Consider the following 20,132-nt stretch of genomic DNA (forward strand, 5'->3'; position numbering starts at 1 on the left):
TGGCTGACTGGGGAGGAACCGGTCTGTGGAGAAGGAACTAAAAAGAACCAGTTTGAATAACTAAGTCAGACCTCATTCTTAAAGTCTCATTCATTAATTGTTTGATCTTTCACCTGTTTCAGTCTGTGTTTTTGCTAATGATATGCAGACAATTTAACTACACAAATAAAAATTTAAACCACACAGTGATAAACGATCACAAGACAGATACTCCCAGGTTGTAACTCTTGAAGAAGTACAGTCTCTCCTTTTCACACCAGTGTCTCTGTGAAAAAAAACCATCTCGCGTCCTGAGATAGGGTGATTCCTAGGAACCGGAGGTGATCCATAGTAAACAGTATTTTTGGGGATGTTGAAGGGAGCCAGTGTGGGAGGTGTTCTCTGGATGTCCACTATCAGGACACTGGACTCCAGATGGTTTTGACCGCACCAGTTGACCAGTCTATCCACCTGTCCATCCATCTGTATAACTCTTCACTGACATCACTTTCAGAATCCAATGGGAAACAAATGAGTCCCATTGACCTCAATTTGTACTGGGACTTATATAATGGTTGGAGTTTGTTGTGAAAGCCAAACAGTCTGGTGAAAGGTGTAATCCCTGGAGAATAATTTATATTGACTGTCAATAAAGTTATATGTAATTACGAACAGATTCAGAAATGATCGATCATCTTTTCACATTTCTTTTCTCTGAAATTTCCAATTTGACCTGGCAAAAATTTTATGTTGTTCTTTGTCATACTTAGTATGACTGAATAGTAATATTAACCAGTGATTCAGTTACAGTCTTGTTTTAATATGGACCCAGTGTTAAATGTGAAAAACCAAATGGTTTTCTGTATAAAACATCACTCACATCCATGCTACTGGAATATTTCATCTGTTCATTCAGAAACATTGTATTTAGCTCTATAAGATAGCTTTCCTGAGTTTTGTTATGGATCACTTCAAATTACTCCTAAATAAACAAGGTACACATAATGTAGATACACATTTTATTCACTTGTTTCTGTTACAATTTAGTGCATTCTTTATTCACAGCAGAAAAGTACAGCAGTAGCAGTACATTATCAATCCTTTCTTAATCATTATCACATAGATTCAAAGTATAATAACGAATAGTGGGGTGGGGGATAGACTCATTTATAACTTCAGTTTCACTCAGTTTTTTACTTCTTAATTTTGAGTGCTTTAAATGGAAAGTGCAAACTGGACGAGTATCTACTACTCAGTGAACAGCAGATGACCAGAGAAGAAGCTGTCCCCGGTCAGTCCGTTGCCGCCATTGTTAGCAATCAGCCATACCCTATCTCCCTTTGCAAGCTTGATGAAGGTGCTGCCACTGGCTGTGATGTAGCCGCTCTGGCGGGTGGTGAATGAGTGCAGGATCAGCTTTCCGTTACGAAGCAGATCCAAGCTGCCTGCACTGTCATAGATGGTGCAGTGAAACTCAAACTCATATACGCCTGCGTGCTGACAGGTGAAAAAGCCAGTCTTGGGGTCATAGCTGTTCTGTCCATTGTAGATGACATCATGGAAGGCGATGGGGGCACCAGCTTTGGGGAGGTTGCTACCAAGGCGCACAGAGAAGGCGACATGCTCTGCTGCGCCTGAAGGTCCAGGAGGTCCTGGGGGTCCTGGCGGACCAGGTGGCCCTGCGGGTCCTTTAAGAACAAATACACGAGTAACATTACAATTAAGATCATCTATGGGCTTTCAAGACAATATACCGTCAGTAATAATGATGACCATATAAGGAAGTGGAAAATTTACCTGGTGGACCTTGAGCCCCTTGTTGACTATCTGGACCTTGAGCTGGAGAAAATATATCAAATCAATATACTTACTATAAACGGTGTGTGTTTGTGCAGAATATCAAAGAATATCAAAATGTGAACATACCACCCTCCTTCCATGGACTGAGGTCAAATGCAGGGATGTCGTCACACTTGGTGTATCCAGAACCTCGAGGTCGGTACTGGAAAGGTTTCTTAGGAACTTCAGTGATGCCAGTGTTGTCACAGATGATTCTGGCAAGAGATGTCTCCGTAAATGCCAGCCTCTGAGCCGCAGTGAAGACACCATTTTTCTCCCACCAAAACCTAAAAGAAGACATATATTTTTAAAATGTAGGTTCTGCGAATGAAAAACATCAACATTGCAATGACTGTTAGATCATTTAATGTTCAATAATTGTCTGTCTTCTCACCTGTCTCCCTCACGGATTTTCTGGAACTGAGTAGCAATCAGGCAGGCAAACAGAGGTCCCACTCTTCCTCCTCTGACAAATGGCTCAGCCACTCCTGCCAGCCATGGATCGATGTTGTCAGGTGTACCGTACAGATCCAGCAGTTTTTGGGCCAAGTCAGTGTTGTTGAGAACCTCAGCTAACTCACTTAGAGTCCTTGGCTGTGACAGGCCACAGAACTCTCGCCATCTGTTGTAGCCTAAACCAAGGACAGACAGTCTAAGATGATGTATGAACTGTAGAAACTACTAATGTCTGGTGCATAGAAGGAAGGAATTACAAAAACAATCACTATTTAATAAATACCAGGAAGGCCGTGGTCTCTTCCTCTCTGCATGTTAAGAGATCCCAAATCCAGAGCCAGCTTTACAGAGAATTTAAACAGTCTGTCCCTCAGCTCGTCAGTCAGCATGCGGTCCTGAGTGTTCAGCTTGGCCTGACGACCAATTAACCCTCTCATGATCGGGTCCAATCCACCTGAAGATACAATAGAAACATTTAGATCTGATCTTTGAGTTCATCTGATTCCTTAGGGAGGAATTAAGAGTTTGGATTTGTACCTTCAAAGACGATCCTCCAGGGAGCAAACATGGTTCTGTGAATCACCTCGGTGGGATAATCTGGATGATTCTGGTAATTCTCATCAAGACGGAAAATGAAGGGCTGAACCATCACATGAGAGAATCGGAAGGCGGCTGTGGCGAACACGTTGGCAATGCTGGCATCAATCTTTTCATTATAACCAGGATATGTGGACAACTGCTTTGATATGGCCTCTGGTCCAACAATGTGAACAAGATAGTCCCTGTAAGTGATAACCTTTGATTGAAAAAAGAGAAATATTAAATTCAAAGATATTCCACTCAGTAGCTGTAAGGGCCTTGATATCTTAACATTTTTGGGATGTAATATGTCCTTTTGTTACATTTTGAGACAAAACAAGGGCACAAAATCACACATATCTGTCTTTTTTCTATTCTGTTTTGTATAGTTTTATGTGATTTTAAACTTTGTTTTTCAAGTTGTGCTCCTCTTCCCATCTCTTACCTGCATGTATCCCCCCATAATCTTGCGGGCTTCCTGGTAGAGCTTCTCTCCGTTCCACCCTGGGTTGAGCTGAGCAAGGGCACGGGTCAGGCGATTGTGCTCTCTCATCATCAGAGTGTGCAAAGAAGCCAGTGCGATGTTTTCATTGGAACGATCGTCACCTAAAAAGTCACATTAAACCAAATGACCTAATGACAATAACTTCCAGACCAAACAAGTCATGAAACACGCTTTGTTATTACAGATGGAAATATGTTGCTTATTTTTTTTACAGAGACTCACCAGCAAAGAAGCACAGCACTTCCTCAGCACTGTCATCTTTGGTCATTTTTCGCCTTGTGGCACACATGTTGGCCCCCATAGTGGTGAATGGCAGGAGGTCACGGCCATTGTCTTTATGGTCTATATTCACCCTCAACAAACCCTGATCAGTAGTGAGGTTTCGGAGATTGCGCGCTTTGCTGTCATCAGAACCATAGACCTGACCCACATCGATGTAGGCAGTCAGGGTGTTCATCTGCTGGCGGACAGTGGGCGATCCAAAGATGTATCCAGTGTTACCAGAACCACAAGCTGGTGCGGAGCGGGAGAATGGCATGCACTCTTCAGAGTTATCCCGAATGCGAGGATCATCTGAGGGAAACTGTTTAGAGGACAGGAAACTGTTAGACTTTAATGTTTCAAATGTGTTTTATCTCTTGTTAATGTAATGCCTTAATGTTTTAACACAGACCTCTATAGGGAAGCATGGCTCTGTGTTGCCGCAGGTCTTTTCGCAATCAATGCCATCATTAAATGACTTGATGGAGGGAGAGTTAGGGGTGAAAGTGATGTCGTGGTCAGTCCACTGGCCAAAGATTGTCACCAGGAAGGTGTAGATGGGGTCACTCTTCACATCAGAGTTAGCCGCTGCCAAGATATGGTTGGATACATCTCTCACCTTCGGGAGAAATGGAGACAAAGATAACAAGTGCTGTCATCTGGACGTCATAAAGGGTACAAGAAGATGTACTCTACATGCTTACCAAGGGAAGAAGGTGATCGTTGACTTTCACGTCATGAGTCCAGCCTTTAGGAGAACTGATGCCATCTTCATACTCAGCAGGCAGCCAGCGGAGGAACGGGATATTTGAGGTACCCCAACGAGGGTTGTCACTATAAGTGAATACAATAAAACCCAAGTTTGATATTCCCATAGTTTTGAAAGTTACAAATTATTTTGAATGATATTTGCTGCTGTTGTATTTTTGATTTATATCCAACTTTTGCTTCTGGCTATCGGTGACATTAAGTAAACTACTGATAATGAATATTTCCCTTACAGGTTGTTGCAGATGCTGTTTGCCGTCCGATATTTGTTGATATTGGGAAGATCCTGGCAGTTAATATTTCTGACTTGAGCAGCGCAGCCTGTCAGACTGGCGATCACATCCAGATCACCCTTAGAGATTAGGTCTAAATGAAGCATAAGGAAAGCAAATCTTAGCTGTCTGACATCAATCCATGCAAGCAAGCCTTAAAGAGATAAATTCAGATTCACACCTGTGGCATTGATGGAGCGTTTGTGACGTTTGGACAGGTAGTGGTTAATCACATGCAGAGTGTTGGCCATGTAGTCTGCAGCGCGCACTGCCTCTCTGGATGGTCCGTTGGGCTGCTTCAGCATTCTCAGGATGTCTGCAGGGCTTGCTGCATTTCTCCTCACCCGGTCAAGGCTCCTGTGTTGTTTATATGGTTCAGGTATTTATTCACATACTTCTTGATGATTATTCAGTTCAAAGTTAAGCAGCAAAAGAAAGGAAGAGGAGCAGGGTTTTACACTCACACTTGACGGGAGTACGTATAGGCGTCATCCACATTGGCTTTTGCCTTATTCACACATTTTTCGATGAAACTGTGGCTCAAATGGCGCTCTGAATGCAAACAGAATCAGTTTCCTTAGTTTCTTTTTGGAACTAGTTATGGAATAGAGAAATCTTTTATTGTCCCAAAATTAGGAAATCCAGTTATATTAGTTATGTTATATATTTAAAAGGATGTTGTTTCCCTTTGAACCAAAAAAATGGTTACTTTAGTAGTTTTACTTCTGTAATAAATCTGTTTTCAATTCTTTGTAAGACATTGGAAGAAGAAAACTACTCACTGGCATCCACTTGGCATTGCAAGCCGAGGGTTAGACCAACAGCCAATAGGCAGAGGAACTTATTCATCTCTAAAAGAAAAAAATATTCTCATCACATTACCTATTGGAGTGAAAACATGTTTCCCGATTTTATAACTGAAAAACATGTATATTTTCCAACATTTATTATAAAACAAGCTTAGAAATGTTAAGAATGAATAAGATCACCTGTTATGAAGTTGGGCTTCAACTCCTCAGTTGTCTGTCTGCATCCACGTTGGACTTCCAGCAGTGCCAGAAGCTACCAACTTTTGCAGTCAATATTTTTCTTTTTATACCTTCTGGGCGTGCCGTTTCACGCAGAATTTTATGCTGGTAAACCTGCCAAGACTTAGACAAAGAATTAATTTAGTCCTTCCTTCTTCCTGGTTTTCAGCATCCCTCCTTCAAAACTTCAGCATTAAGTAAATACATACCTGTCAACACGTATGCTTTTGGCTTTTGTTTTCTTTCTTCTTCTTCTTTTCAGTTTAAAAGATACCATCAGCATACGTAGCAGCAAACAGTCTTTGGAGATGCAAGAGCCAAAAAGGTTCTGGAGAATCTGATGCGGTTCTGGTTGTTCATTGTTCTGTTCATGCAGTTTATCATAAAGAGAATGTTAAACTGAAGATATGCAAAGTTACACTGTCACTTTGCATATCTGCAGAAAATGACTTGTTGGTTTCCAGCAATCAGTGGGTAAACGGTGTGGTACACCTCAGACAGGTCACCTGTCCATCCAGATTATTTTAGTGTTTGACTATTCTTTTTTTCACATTTTGTCCCTGTACAAATGGCTGCAGTGAGTGAAGTGGTAGTTAAATAGGTAGATTAAAATATGAAATGGTTGAAAAGCAACTTCTTAGTGACAAAACATTATCTCAGGATCTTGGGTTGTTTTTGTTTTTTCCTGGGTTTATTTTTTTGGTCATTTGTTGCTTGTGTTTTGCCTTAGCTATTCTCTTTCTCTTACCTTGTTTTTATTAGATCTGCCTCTATTTGTCTTTCTAAGTTCATTTCTCATGTCTAGTTATTCTTCATTCCATTTAGATTCATGTTCTGCCAGTTTACTTACTCCTCCTTGTTCCTCGGTACCATTTATCTCTCCCTCTGGCTGCCTTCTGCTCTCTCCTCACAGCTGCACCCAGTCACAGTCCATTGTTCTAATAATCAAGCTCCCAGTATGCTCTTTTCCACCCAATCCTTGCTGGTTTCCTCGGTTTTCCCCATTTTCCTGAACTCTGCTCACTTCTTGGCTCCTTGTGTGTTCCCCCCGTTTTTTATTTCTTGTTGGGCTTTTTTGGAAGTTGGTTTGAATTCTATATAAAAACCCACATCATCATTTATATTCTGTTTTTTTGTCTTGCATTTTGGTGCAGTTTATTTCACACACATCATGACACATTGTTGGTTTTGAACCAGGCGCAGTAGTTTGAAATTCCATGTTATGTGACAAATACTTCCTGAAATAGAATAAATTAGAATAGATAAATAGATGAGGAGGAAGCAACAGGAGGTGAAGAGCTCCAGATCGATATTTACCAATGTTAATCTTAAGAGGCAGTGCTGGTACGATTTAGGGCTGCCTGTCTGCTAATAAAAGCATGGCTCTAGAAAAAGCCAAGGTGATTCACAATGATGTTAGATGGTCTAGCTTTCTACCAGCCAGTTCTAAAGAACCTCTACCATAAAAGAAACGATTTTAACATACCAATGTCCACAAGTTGTCGGTATTTTATTGCTTATGTTAAAATTTCTATCTTTCATGCAATACAACAATTGTGTATTTGTCAAAGTGCAGTTGTGAGGTGGCGAGGTAGACACCATGGACCCAGGTCAAAGTGAGAGAAATGATGATTTAATGATGAGCACAGAGAATTTAGCTTCTTGGTGAAGTCAAAGGACAGTGAAGTCCAGGCAGCACAGGTGAGCAGACAGGCAAGAAAACTCATCACTGGTAGCACTGACAATAAAGCAACAACTCTGACATGAGACACAAAGGATACCCAACAAGGAGAAACACAGGTGGGATTAAATACACAAGGAAGGTAATCAGGGGAAACGAGGGACAGCTGGGGACAATCAAGGTGTAGACTGGACAACATGGAGAGACAACTGAATATAGAAACCTAAATAAACACACAGAAAAAACCAAATCATCACAGTATTTATTTTTTCAAAACCAAACCTGTTAAAAATCTTCAGGCTTTGCCATGTATCCAGTTATATTTATACATGCTTTCAACTGACACATATATCCAGAGTAATGTTACAATTTAGGTTTAAGCTTCTTTAGTTCCTGGAAAGCAAATACCATTGTACAATGAGCTACTGACATGAAAAAGATCTTCATTCTTTATGACAAGTCAGCAGGTAATAGGTGTGTCTAAAAGATTCCCAGGATTTCTTTTTTAAGACAAAGAAAAACACCTCAGTCATTATTCTTCTGCTGTATTTTCCAGTCATACTCATCATAGACTGGGAATCAGCTTCTAATTAGTGTGGCCATTTTTCAAAATTAATTGTAGCATTTAAAGCTCTACTGCTAGGGATGAAGGTGGAAAAGAAAATAACTGGAGTAAAGATGATGGTTATATTTCTGCTTGCCCTCAGGGCATTTAATACATTTAGTTTGTAAAGTGTAAACATCTTTGTTTCTTGTATCTGAGTTTAAGACTTGCTTGACAGAAATTGTTGTTTCTCTTCCTCCTCATTAATTAGCTTTAAAAAGGAAAAACTTATCAGGTACTTTTTGGTCTGATTTGGCTTAAAAAGAGTCACAGATTGTAGAAACCTGGCTCAGATGCTGATGAGGGTTATAGGAGTAGAATGGATTACTTCAGACAATAGGAGGTGTTGAAAAGAAGAAATGCATCAAAGCTAAACCTTAAAGCTGTTTTAACATGCAGTTCATGTAAATACAATGTATATTACTCATGGACATCTTGTTTTCCATCACAAACCCCATGGAAAAATATATTTCTTGCATGTAAATTAGCTTCTGTAATAAAAATAAATACCAGTTACAGAAGTAATCTACTTGTTTTAGACCTACCAGGAAAAACAAGTAGCTGACTATTGCTATCTACCGTAAGTCAAAGATCATATCCTTCTCTCATGTACAGATGAGAGAGAGGTTTTCCTCAGTGCTAAAGACAGAGTTGATGAGAGTTCATGGGCTGGGCCAACTTGCATGTATTTAGAGAGGAATGAGCTCTGAGATGAAATGATTGCCAGGAAGACAAGTAATTTCTAAGCAAACCATAAAAAATGAGGAAAGCAGAGGAATGGGGAAACAGATTAGCTTTTATAAGTTGTATACTTTTTGCTCTCATATGGAAAACATGCATGTTTTCCAGATGAATCCTGTTTTATGCATGTCAATGAATCAATATTATTATCAACTGTAATACAAATGCATCAGTGTATTATCAGTGGCCAAAAGCTGCATTATCATTGTGTCTGTCATACATGGGTTGTATCAGCCTTCCAGACCGCTCAGGTCCTCTGGTTCTGGTCTGCTCTGCATCTGCATCTGCAGAACCAGAACCAAACATGGAGAAGCAGCTTCTGTGCACCACAAATCTGGAATAAACTTCCAGAAAATTCCAAAACAGCAGAAATACCGAGTGCCTTTAAATCAAGACTAAAAACCCACCTGCTTATAGTTGCTTTTGAAACATAGCCAATGAAACATTAATCAATAATTTGATGTGTAACGATGGCACTTGACAAAATGTAATGTTTCAATTGTTGACTGTGTCTTCTATGACTGTATTTTTGTGTTTCTATGATGTAAAGCACTTTGAAATGCCTTGTTGCTGGATGGTGCTATACAAATAAATTTTAATTCGATTTGCTTTGATACCAATGTTGCATTCCCCATGTCAAGCCACTTCAGACAATGTTTACGGTTTCTTCCCTGGCCATTTCTGTAATCACATAGAACGACTGTTGCACGATGATTCAGAATCCTGTTTTAAGATTAAAGTAAATTCTGCATTTCATTTCAAAGTCCCAGAGCCTGGAGGAAGAACAAAAAGGCACAGAATCCACATTGCTTTACATCCAGTGTGACGTTTCCACAGCCAGTGGTGGTTTAGGCTGCAGGTCCACTGTATTTTCTGATTTCCACCATCAACGCATGCAACGATGTATGGAGATTCTGATTTTATTTTCCAACAGGACCTGGTCCCTGCTCACACTGCCAAAGTTACCAAAAGCTGGTTTGATTGGCCAGCAAACTCCCCTGACCTAAACCCCATAGAAAATCAATGAGTTGTTGCCAAGAGGAAGATAAGAAACATCAGACCCAACAAGGCAGATGACCTGAAGGCAGCTATCAAAGAACTCTGGGCTCCATTACACCTTTGCAGGGCCACAGGTTGATCGCCTCTATGTCATGGCGCATTGATGCAGTTGTTCACGCAAGAGGAGACCCAACCAAGGACAGAGTGAATAGAAATACAGAAGCCTGGCAATGGTGCTTAAATGTATGTTTTTGATTGGCTTAATGCGATATTCTGATTTTCTGAGACATTGAATGTTGAGTTTTCTTTATTTATAACCCATAATCATATGGCCTGCAAAACTTAAAAGCTTAAAACATGTTACTGTTTCTGAAAAAACTCTTTATAAAATGGCAGTTTCAGTTCCGAGAAATATTGCACTTTTACACGATATTCTATTTTTTTTTAGATGTGCTGGAAGTGTTGTTTCCTTTTCTACTGTGAGTCTACAGAGTTTAGAAAGCTAATGTCCATAGTTTTCATGTATCCAAATAATGCTAATTCCAAAAACACTGATAAAGTTATTCTTTTATAAATGTGGATGATTAAGCTCAGGTTACAAAAAATCTAGGATTATTAAATGTTTGCTGCTTCCCTAACTTTAGTTGACATTTCATTGTTTTTGCTGTAATCAGATCCAGGAGACTGGAATGCTGCTCGGCCACACAGACCTACTTACTGGCAGCATGTGGGTGTTCACTCATCAGGCAGACATGACAAAAAAGAAACTACAAGTAGATTAGTCATAAGAGTTTTCTTTTTAAGTGGTTGACCGCATGGCATGCAACTTATGGCTGCAGCATATTTATCACAATGTTGCTTACTGGAAGCTGTGATAAGAATCTACATAAGTTTTTGTTCCGGCCACAGATTGTTTCCATTTTAAGCGTCATTGAAAGTATTCAAAAATGATAATAGGCTAAATCTATCCATTCATTTGCTAGATCCCTTTAATCAAGGGTTGCATTGGGACTTTTGTCATTCACCAGCAGTCAAATGGCGAGACGTAGAAAACACCCTGGGGAGACGTGCCCAGACCTTACAGTCGCTGAGTTTCCATTACAAATGTGCGCAAATGTTTGCCTATATTCTGCTAATGTTAAAAAAAAACACATACAATTTAGCAATTGGGGTGTTCCAATTAAAAAAGAAATTAAATTAAAATCACACGTTAATAAGCTTGTTCACTCGATAAGTCAATAAAAATCATGTCAGAGACATGTAAACGGTTACATAAAATTTTAATCATACATGTGTATGATTAATGGAAATGCTGCTAATGACACTTTTGTTCTGTTATGAAAAGTCAAATCAATGTCAGATTTCTTTGAAATACAGTTTAGGACTTTATAAACCTGCAAATTCTCATAAATGCTTTTTTGGAAGAATTTGTGGGAGGAAGCCAGAATACCTAAAGATAACAAGAACAAGAAACTCTGACTCTGTGCTCATTAACCCAGTTGAGATTTGAAGCCAGGACCTTCTTCATGCTGTGAGGCAACATTACAAATAACTACCACACTATGCAGAGCTCAGCAGATACCACTAGCTAATATTTATAAAGTCTAGCCTCTAAAGGAAAGAAGCAAGCTTTCAATTTCGATGTGCTTGATCTGCTGCTTTGCTTATCTTAATCTGAAAGAAACATTAAAGGAACAAACTCAGAGGAACTCAGAGGAGAACATGAGTATCTTCATTGTGTAATTATAGGAAAAGGTGGTATTAACTCAGAAGTGGTTCTTGGTAGACTTTCAGATTCTCATGTGTGAAATATTCTGATAACCAAATATTTTAGGGAAATATGTGCAAAAAGGTTTAAGTGGTATGCACAAGTAGAGGCCAAAATTGTGTTACACACAACAGTCTGCACAAGCTCTTTCTAAATATTCATGACATATGTTTTAAGAAAAGACATTCAGACTTCTTTAACTGATTTGACAAGAAAACCTTTTTGCCATCAATAGTCATCTAACTAAAAGTCCTTAATTATCTGAATTAAAAAATTAAAAAAAGACCAATATGCAAAACTGTTTGCTTGACAAAAACCTGTGTTACAGCAATGGGTGAGCGAAATGGTTTTGCTGTTTCAATGTGTCTAAAGCTGCTATTTTTGCATGAAAGAGAATCTCAGCTCCTCACTGTACCGAATATCTGAAAACACAATCTGTCCTTACTCACTTCTTTCCCTCTTTTATCTTAAAGTCGGTTCTCATGATCTTGCAGGTCAAAGTAAACATGTATCAAGTGAACAAGAAACTCCGATCTGAAACATAAGCAGAGTGTATTTATTTCACCTGAAGTATAAAATCTCTCATTATCTTTAACACACAGGGCTCATGCTGCTGTTGACATTCACTGTAAGACTCCATGTGTGACTAAAGTCAGGGATTAAAAGGATTTGAAGAAGGATCTTTAAGCATTGAGACTGTGTTGGTTAATGACATGCTGACTGGCTGACTAGTTTGTCAAGTGAGTCCATAAATAGTCACTTTGGTTTATTTAAAGAATGAGGAACGTCTTTCTATGGCAAACAGTGGAAAATAGTTGTTTGTAATTAAGATTTATGCAACATTTTTCCCAGATACAAATTCTGAAATAGCTCACAATATAGTCAGTAAAGCATGATAACAAAGTAATTAAAATAATAAATGGATACAATTATTAAAACCACAAAGATAAAACAAAACAGATAAAACACAGAATAATTGATCTTGAAAAAACTTAAAATGGCATACATGAATATTCTGTAAAAAGAAATTAAACTGCACAAAGCATTAAAAAAAACTAGTCAAATTTGAAGAAAAAAAAATCTAGACTCCTTTATAAAGACTATAAAGTCATAATGAATCATTAATACTTCATGTTTTATGTTGATACTTTGAACATTTGATAACAGTACTCTGATAAACCTCTTGGCTCCCAAAAATAAAGTAGTTTCAGCAATATTTGGAAGATGTGTCACAGAGTTATCAGCAGGTATTCTTGAATATGTTTTACATAAAAATTCCACAACACAGCAGTCGTGACTTTTGAGTTACGTCCACAAACACAGAGATAAATTATTAAATTCCCTTCAAATAAATCCAGTCAACTGACTGCATCAAAGATCCAATAATTTACTTCAAAAAAAGAAAAAAAACACTAATTATATGGATTTAGTAAAGACAGGCTGACTTTGAATTGTCTTGTTGCTGAAAATGTGCTATATAAATAAAATTACCTTACCTTACATAGTTCAGGTGATTATATTGATTTTCATATGGATGGATGGATGGATGGATGGATGGATGGATGGATGGATGGATGGATGGATGGATGGATGATGGATGGATGGATGGATGGATGGATGGATGGATGGATGGTTTCCATCAGGCTGTGATTTCCCTATTAAATGCTTTTTTTATTGCTCTTTTGTAACATTATAAATTTCTTAGTGTATTTTGGGTTTGCATCATTTGTATTCCATAATCATGAACAATAACCAGACCTAAAATAATTGAATTGCTAAAATAAATAAATTGATCATCTCTGAAGGTTTAAAAACTTGCCTGAGGAGTCATGTAAAAACTTTTGAAGCTGAGTATGACATGGGGTTTACAAATATAAGTGAGGGATGTTGGTGGTTTGTTAGTTTTAGTCCAAAAGGGGGGCGCTGGGATGCCTTTGGGGGGCGTTTGGTCAAAGGTAAACTTTACACCTTAAATGCACAACAATGCCAGTTTAGACTTTGAGCAACTTGGTAAAACTGTATTGTGTAACATTAAATCATGCTTGGCTGCAACTGTATCGATGGCAGCTCTTCTTCTTCTATTCAGTGTTTGTTAGCTTCTGTTAGCTTCTTAGCGCAGCTCCGTTCTCCTGCTACTGGTAGCTAAAATCACGATACCCTCACTGAGTATCCCTCTGAAAAATGAACCCATTTAAATCAAGAAATCAAGAAATCCCTCCATGGGTGATACCACGATAGAGAGCGTTCATTTTATAGCGTTAACACGGTGCTGTAGGTGGTTCAGTATGAAACGGGGTGATAGAACAACACAGCACTTTTAAATTTCAATAATCAGAATGCAGAAATTGTTTCCGTTGTTTTTAAAAGGTTTATGTCAGTCTGCCTTTTCCCCATCAATACGCTTCCCGACCGCTCTGCACCTTAGGGGCTTAAAAAAAGACGTTCACATTGCGCAAAACTCTGAAACAGGAGAAGCGGGACATAAAACGGAGCGACGAACTAGATGTGAATTATGGCATAAAAACAGAGAATCCGACGCTGAACAGTGAAAAAATCAACACATGATGTGAAACACATGACGATTAGGCGGCGCAGCAGGTGATGAGATTACTGATGGTGAGCGTCAATAAACGATAAAATAAAACTAGCAACAGGACAGAAACTAAAGTGGACATAGAAATAAACCAAGAGAGAATAATACTAATCAAAGGAAACTAAATGGAAATGAATGAAGAACAAAATGCAAGAATAAACTAAGAAACTAAAGTAAATACAGAGGAATAAACTGGTATGGCAAGACCTTTAGAGCAATAATTAATACAGAGGCCTATGGCAAGAATAAACAGACACTATTTCCAGCTAAAAGGTAACATAATATTGTTGAAGTGCCATGGGTTTAAGACCACATCTAGTACTGAGAATAAATATATCTTACAGACCATAACAGTAAAGAACTGATCACGTATTTATGTTTTTAATTAGATTTGATATATTTATTTATTCAATATTATTTTTTATGTCAGTGTTGATGTCATGAGGCTGATGACTCCATGACACTTTCAATTTGACTTATTAGGATTTGATTAAGAACCAGATTTGTTCTTAGTAATTTCTGTCCAGTAAAACTATTAATCTATAAATCAATAGACAGATCTATATAAAGATATAATCCATGTTTCTGTCTCATATTTGTATGGCATTAAAAGGACCTAGAACTTTTGTTTTTCCACTGAAAGCTCTGGTTTGCACAATAAATGCCATGTGGGTGAAGTTTTATGGATGATACTGTGATGTCCCATTCTCCTGAAGGCAGCACAGAGCTGCACCACCAGAAACTGACAAACAGTGAAGAGAAGAGCTATGATTAATGTAGTTACAGTTCTATCCATGTTTTAATGTTGCAGAGCTCAGTCGTTTTGCAAATAGTTCAAAGTTTAAACAGACATGTTGAACATCTTTTATCTGCTCATTTTGTGGAATATTTAACAACTAGAAAATGGCAAACAATAAGAATATTATTTCCACTCTGATTGGCTGCTGTTATGCCTACCAATTTTAACTTGAATGTTCATTGCATTTTTCGTAGATGCCTGTGAAAATAATTTCTATACCCATGACTTTTTTGTTCTCTGGGAAATTATTTTTGATGATAAATACAGAAACAAGCATAAAAATCAAAACATCTACAATAGTGATAGTAATATTAATGATAAAATAATAGTGCAAAGTAGCCTGCAAATTCTTTGGTGGGGGGCGGTGAGGGACCTGGATAAAGGCTAGGGGGGCGCTGGCCCAAAAAAGGTTGAGAAACACTGATTTAGAGGTTATTTTTCTGTGTGTGTGCGTGTATGCGCGCGTGTGCATGTGCGTGCGTGCGTGTGTGTTTGTGTGTGCGTGTGTGCGTGTGTGCGTGTGCGCGCGCGCGCGCGCGCGTGTGTGTGTGTGTGTGTGTGTGTGTGTTATCACATCTTCATCTGTATTCGGGGATTTCTGTTAGAATGCTTTCTCTCTGGTACACCGAAGGTGAAACAGGATTGTCTGCAGGTTTCTAGTGTTTCCTCATATTTGTTTCTGCTTAGTGTCTGACTAATGTCCGCTGACTGATGACCTGTCACTTGTTTTTCTTTCCTCGTTACAAATTCACGGAGGTTGAGTTTTATGTATCATAATGAGGAGGATTATTTCCCTGTTAAAAATGAGAAGCACCTTGTATTTATAGGTAATTTCACTCTTCAGAGTTCCCCTGAAGCATTTTTTCTTTAACGCTTTCCAGAACATGAGAAAAACTTCCTGGAAAATTTATTATATTTTTGATCTACAGCTCACTGAGAATGATTATTATCATTTAGTTAAAAGACAGTTTATTATTTAGTTAACTTCTGAATGAAGTTAACTGAATGAAATCAAATATGCTGGGTTAGAAAAGATGTCTCGGTCACTTATTTACCCAGATCAGGATTTTAAAATGGGAAACTACTCAGACTGCTGATGGATGTCTGTACAAAGTAAAAACACTGGTTTCCTGTGAGGCTAGAGCATAACCTGCATTTACGTATGCATTTACTTATGCATTTGAATGACAAAAACACTGATCAGACAGATGAGACAGAGGATATCATCACACTCAACTGCATCACCCAATTCTTTGTATATTTCCAGGAAGATTTAAGTTTGAACAAAAGTGCATTTGCTTCGGGTTCTCCCCGGGTCACAGGGTGACGCTCAGACGAGTTTTGACTTTTTGCTGTTGCAGCCCTCAGATCATACAACCAGCTGCTCCTTCATGCATCCTTCAGCATCCAACTCTGATTTCTATTTCATTTCACCAACACAATGTTATTAATTGCATTTTAAGACTGTATTAGAGAAAATGTCTCTATTAGTTTATTTGTGTGCCGTGTACTTCACGAATGTTGGTGAAATAAACCTAGTAGCTAGTAATGAGTTCAACAACAGAAATGCTATGATACTTTTTAAACAATATGTCTGAGAAGAAATTATGTAGTTTTTTCTTTTTTTAAGTTTTTTTTTAATTATTGGCTCTAGTAGCCTTTATTTTATAGTGAATTGACACAAAAGTCGGGAAGACATGCGGCAAAGGTCACCAGGCCGGGAATCAAACCTACGACAGCCGTGTCGAGGACTGAGGCCTCCATATGTGGGTTGTGCTTAACCCCTGCGCCACCACAGCACACCAGAAATTATGTAGTTAACAAATGAGTTCAATTAAAAATAACTTTAAATTTAATCAACAGATTACAAAAACTCTGAATTTCTAAATCATTTTACTCTACCAACGTCGATAAATAGAGATTAAATAAAATACAAAAGGACTCCGTTACTTGGATGACCTCGAGTTGCCTTGGTTTTTATTTTGGGGTATCAAAGGAAAGAGAGCTGAATGAACAAATAGAAATCTGTGTATGGTGTGTCTTTCTTGTAAATATGCACTACTTTGATTTGCTCTGCAATAAAATCCAAATAAAATAGATTGAATTGGCTGCTCAAAAGTAAACATTTCTCATATGACAGGGATACCTGAAAAGCATCTTAATTTCACATGAAGTATTAAACTTATAATTATCTTCTACACACAATGCTCATGTTGCCGCGGCTTATCACACTACAACCTTTTTGTGTGTTTGGTCAAAGATTAAGGAGATCATTGGTTTTAAAGAAGTAAGCTGGCAGCGTTTAACATGGATCAGGTGACCAGGAAAAACTGTCAGAATAACTGAATCTCTGATAATTTCACAGATGATTGAGATGAGGATTTTTGAGGGGATTTACTCACTTAATCCCAGTTCACAGTTATGTGCTGCTTGGTGTTGGTTGTAAAGTGACAGTAAGCACCTTTTAAGAGGTTCCCAGTCAGGATGAGAAAAACCAGTTCTGTGAAAATGGTGTAATCTTTAGGATTAAATTACTCTCTGGCAATGCACCCTCATTCTTCTGGGAGTGAAAAACTTCCTATAAACAGGAAACTGATTTCCAGTAATCAGGAGACAATAAGATTCTTCTTTCAAAAAGGGTGAGATTTCTCTAAATAACTTTTAACTGGATGTTTCTTTTCTCTGGATAGATGTTCATGGAAAGTATGTAGCTTCTTAAATTACAAAAAATGTCCAAATCAGTCAGTTTTGGTCCCATAAACATGTCTGATGTTAAATAGAAAAATAAATCACATATTTACTTGTTTGTTTCACTATTTAATCTCAGTCATTTTCGTCAGTGCACAGAGTTGTGCTAAATAAAAATGTTATGAAATAATTACGTTTGCAGGAAAGTAGGGAGAAGATCTGTTAAGCTAAATACATGTTAAAAGAGCCACCGTAATAATATTTAATTCTTACATGTGAATAAAATACATTAATTTGCCTTCCTATTTATATTACTGTACTTAATTTTCATCTGGCTCCAGATAATACGTCTGTCATATGATGTTGTTTGAGTTCTTATGTACATGTGAAACATTGTAAATCAATCCATATGTTTTCCTGCTGTATTCCACAGCTGCCTGCATAGATGTGCAGGTGCATCTAAAAAGATTTAATATTTAGAAAATGTTCAGTATTTTTGCGACTCTTTTCATGAAGTGATACTCAGACACAAATTCATACTTTTGTAGAATGAAATATTTCTATATTTTCTTCTTGTAACTCTGATTTTATATCCCAAATTGTGTATTTCAGTAAGTAAAGATATTACATAAGATCGGTTTTTAAAAAATTATATTTTTAACTTAAACATGAGACCTCTGAGAAGTGTGTTAACTTTAATATGTTGGGCTTAATTTTGCATGAAAAACTGCATCAGCCTGTGGCTCAGCTGAGGTGTAATGAAAGCGCCGGGTGCTTTAACAGCGGCCTTCAGGTCGTCCGGACTGACGCCTCCCATCATCCTCTTGACAACACTCAATAGATTGTCAAACAGCTTTTTTTGTTTTGTATTTTTTTTTTTTTTTTAGAGCTACCTGTAAAATTGTACATTTAAAGTTCTGCAGTGATTCTGTGGAGATTTTTGTGTTGATAATCTAAATGCAGCAATAAAGAAGAGTCCAAACTTAAATAAACTAACAGGAGAAACTGGTGATACTGGGAGAAATGTGAGCGATGAATGCTGGAAGGGGAACATGTGAGTCAACTTCACTGAAGGTGAAGCATCAGGGAGCAGACAGACGGCACCTGTCAGTCATTACGTAAGAGGAGACATTTACATAAAAGACAGATGTTTCTCTTTAGGAAGCGCCAGAGTCTTGAACAATGAGCTTACAGTTATTTATCTTCCATTTACCATTCATCTACCCGATTACACAAGCTGCTTACTCCAAACAGCAACTTGTCTGTCTGGATGCCTCACAGAACAACAGGCTTCCAGAAAGCTTTTGTCATCTTTGGATCCCCAGCAGAGGGATGATGATTGGCATATCTTCTGTTTTTTTTTTTTGTTCTTTTTTTTTAAGAATAAGAATTTAGCAGCAGACCAGGATAGAAAAAGCACCTCCTTCATTCAAGTCCAGCCAGTGTTTTAGTTTGAACATTGGGGGAATCTCTCTTTGCCAATGTTTTTGATATGATTTGAAGAAAATATTTTAAAAATAAAGGATGGAAGTATCTGTGACTGAGATTGTTTCTGTTGTGTTTAAGGTAAACAAATGAATATTACTGATCAAAATTCTTTGTTCAATGTTTTTGTCCTACCTGTATTTGAATTTTGAACATGCAACAATGAGCTGGAATGTTTTAACCGAAAATAGAACAGACGCACCTCCTCACTGCAGCGTTGTTTACAAAAAGCACTAATTAGACATGACTTGCGACATTATAATTGCACAGCAATTATGAATTACCGTGAATACGGAAGTCAAAGTAAGCTTCAGACCGGCAAAGAAAGACTTCTTTGTCTGATGAGATATTTTTAGGTTGCAAGGTCAACCCAACCCTTTATTTTCCCCAAATATTTCAAAGGGTTCATGAGACCATATTTAGCCATTCCCAAAGTTTCACAGTGCTGTTAGAAGAGAACACAGCAGCCCACAGCATCACTAATCCCTCACCAAACCTAACACTGAGGAGTTGCTTTTAATCAACCTTTTCTTCACACCAAACTCCATATTTGTTGTCGAAAAAAACTCAACAGTGGATTGGATTAAAGCACAAAATTCCAGTTAATGTCCCGGTTAAATTTTAGAAAACGCCACTTGCTACGTTTGTGAAGCAGAAAATCCCAACACAACTTTAAAAAGTTTAAAAGTATAAATAAATAAACAATCCTTCATTTAATTGGAGGGCATTTCTAAGGGTGTCATGAATTGTGTAACAGGAGATTGTGTGGAATATTTTTCTTTATATGGGATTTTCTTCCTCCTCACTGGGATATTTTTTTCAGTTTAAATCATATTTCAGTAATAAAATATCTACATGTTTTTTACCAGAGGTGTCAGTAAATCGGTTCTCAGTAGTAAAAAAAGGTGCTTCAAAATGATATTGCTTGCTATTATTTGCAGTATTTGCAGTATAATTCAATGAATGTGTTGCGAGTCAACACAGCCCATTTGGTCAGCTACTCTCTTGCAATGCAGAATATTGTATTTCATGTTCTTTGAGTTTGGGAATGGTGTCTTCAGGTCATGTAGGTTCATTTACAGCTGAA

General features: G+C 37.9%; 1 protein-coding gene across 2 annotated transcripts; it reads right to left on the bottom strand.

Moving 5' to 3' along the window:
* Window positions 1-984: 984 nt before the first annotated feature.
* Window positions 985-12,348, bottom strand: LOC103470282 (eosinophil peroxidase-like). 2 transcript variants are annotated; one of them, XM_017306488.2, is made up of 16 exons: window positions 5,897-12,348; window positions 5,649-5,810; window positions 5,442-5,510; window positions 5,124-5,211; window positions 4,841-5,016; window positions 4,621-4,753; window positions 4,324-4,453; window positions 4,032-4,238; window positions 3,581-3,941; window positions 3,299-3,459; window positions 2,812-3,070; window positions 2,558-2,728; window positions 2,213-2,450; window positions 1,906-2,105; window positions 1,777-1,818; window positions 985-1,667 (listed from the first exon to the last, which is right to left on the bottom strand). In XM_017306488.2, exons 3-16 carry the CDS (start codon window positions 5,506-5,508, stop codon window positions 1,228-1,230), a joined length of 2,673 nt encoding a protein of 890 aa, XP_017161977.1. In that variant the 5' UTR covers window positions 5,509-5,510; window positions 5,649-5,810; window positions 5,897-12,348; the 3' UTR covers window positions 985-1,227. The 2 variants fall into 2 exon arrangements, with proteins under 2 accessions (XP_017161977.1, XP_008416823.2); XM_008418601.3 differs by having other exon boundaries at window positions 5,649-12,348.
* Window positions 12,349-20,132: the final 7,784 nt, after the last annotated feature.

This window comes from Poecilia reticulata, chromosome 9 (genome assembly GCF_904066995.2).
Source record: "Poecilia reticulata chromosome 9, P_reticulata-male-v2, whole genome shotgun sequence".
NCBI lineage: Eukaryota > Metazoa > Chordata > Actinopteri > Cyprinodontiformes > Poeciliidae > Poecilia > Poecilia reticulata.

Coding starts and splice junctions, on each gene's coding strand:
- LOC103470282 (XM_017306488.2), bottom strand. CDS start 5,508: ATGAATAAGTTCCTCTGCCTATTGGCTGTTGGTCTAACCCTCGGCTTG. Junction 5,017..5,123: donor TATACGTACTCCCGTCAAGT/GTGAGTGTAAAA, acceptor TAAACAACACAG/GAGCCTTGACCGGGTGAGGA. Junction 4,454..4,620: donor AACAGCATCTGCAACAACCT/GTAAGGGAAATA, acceptor ATTCACTTATAG/TGACAACCCTCGTTGGGGTA.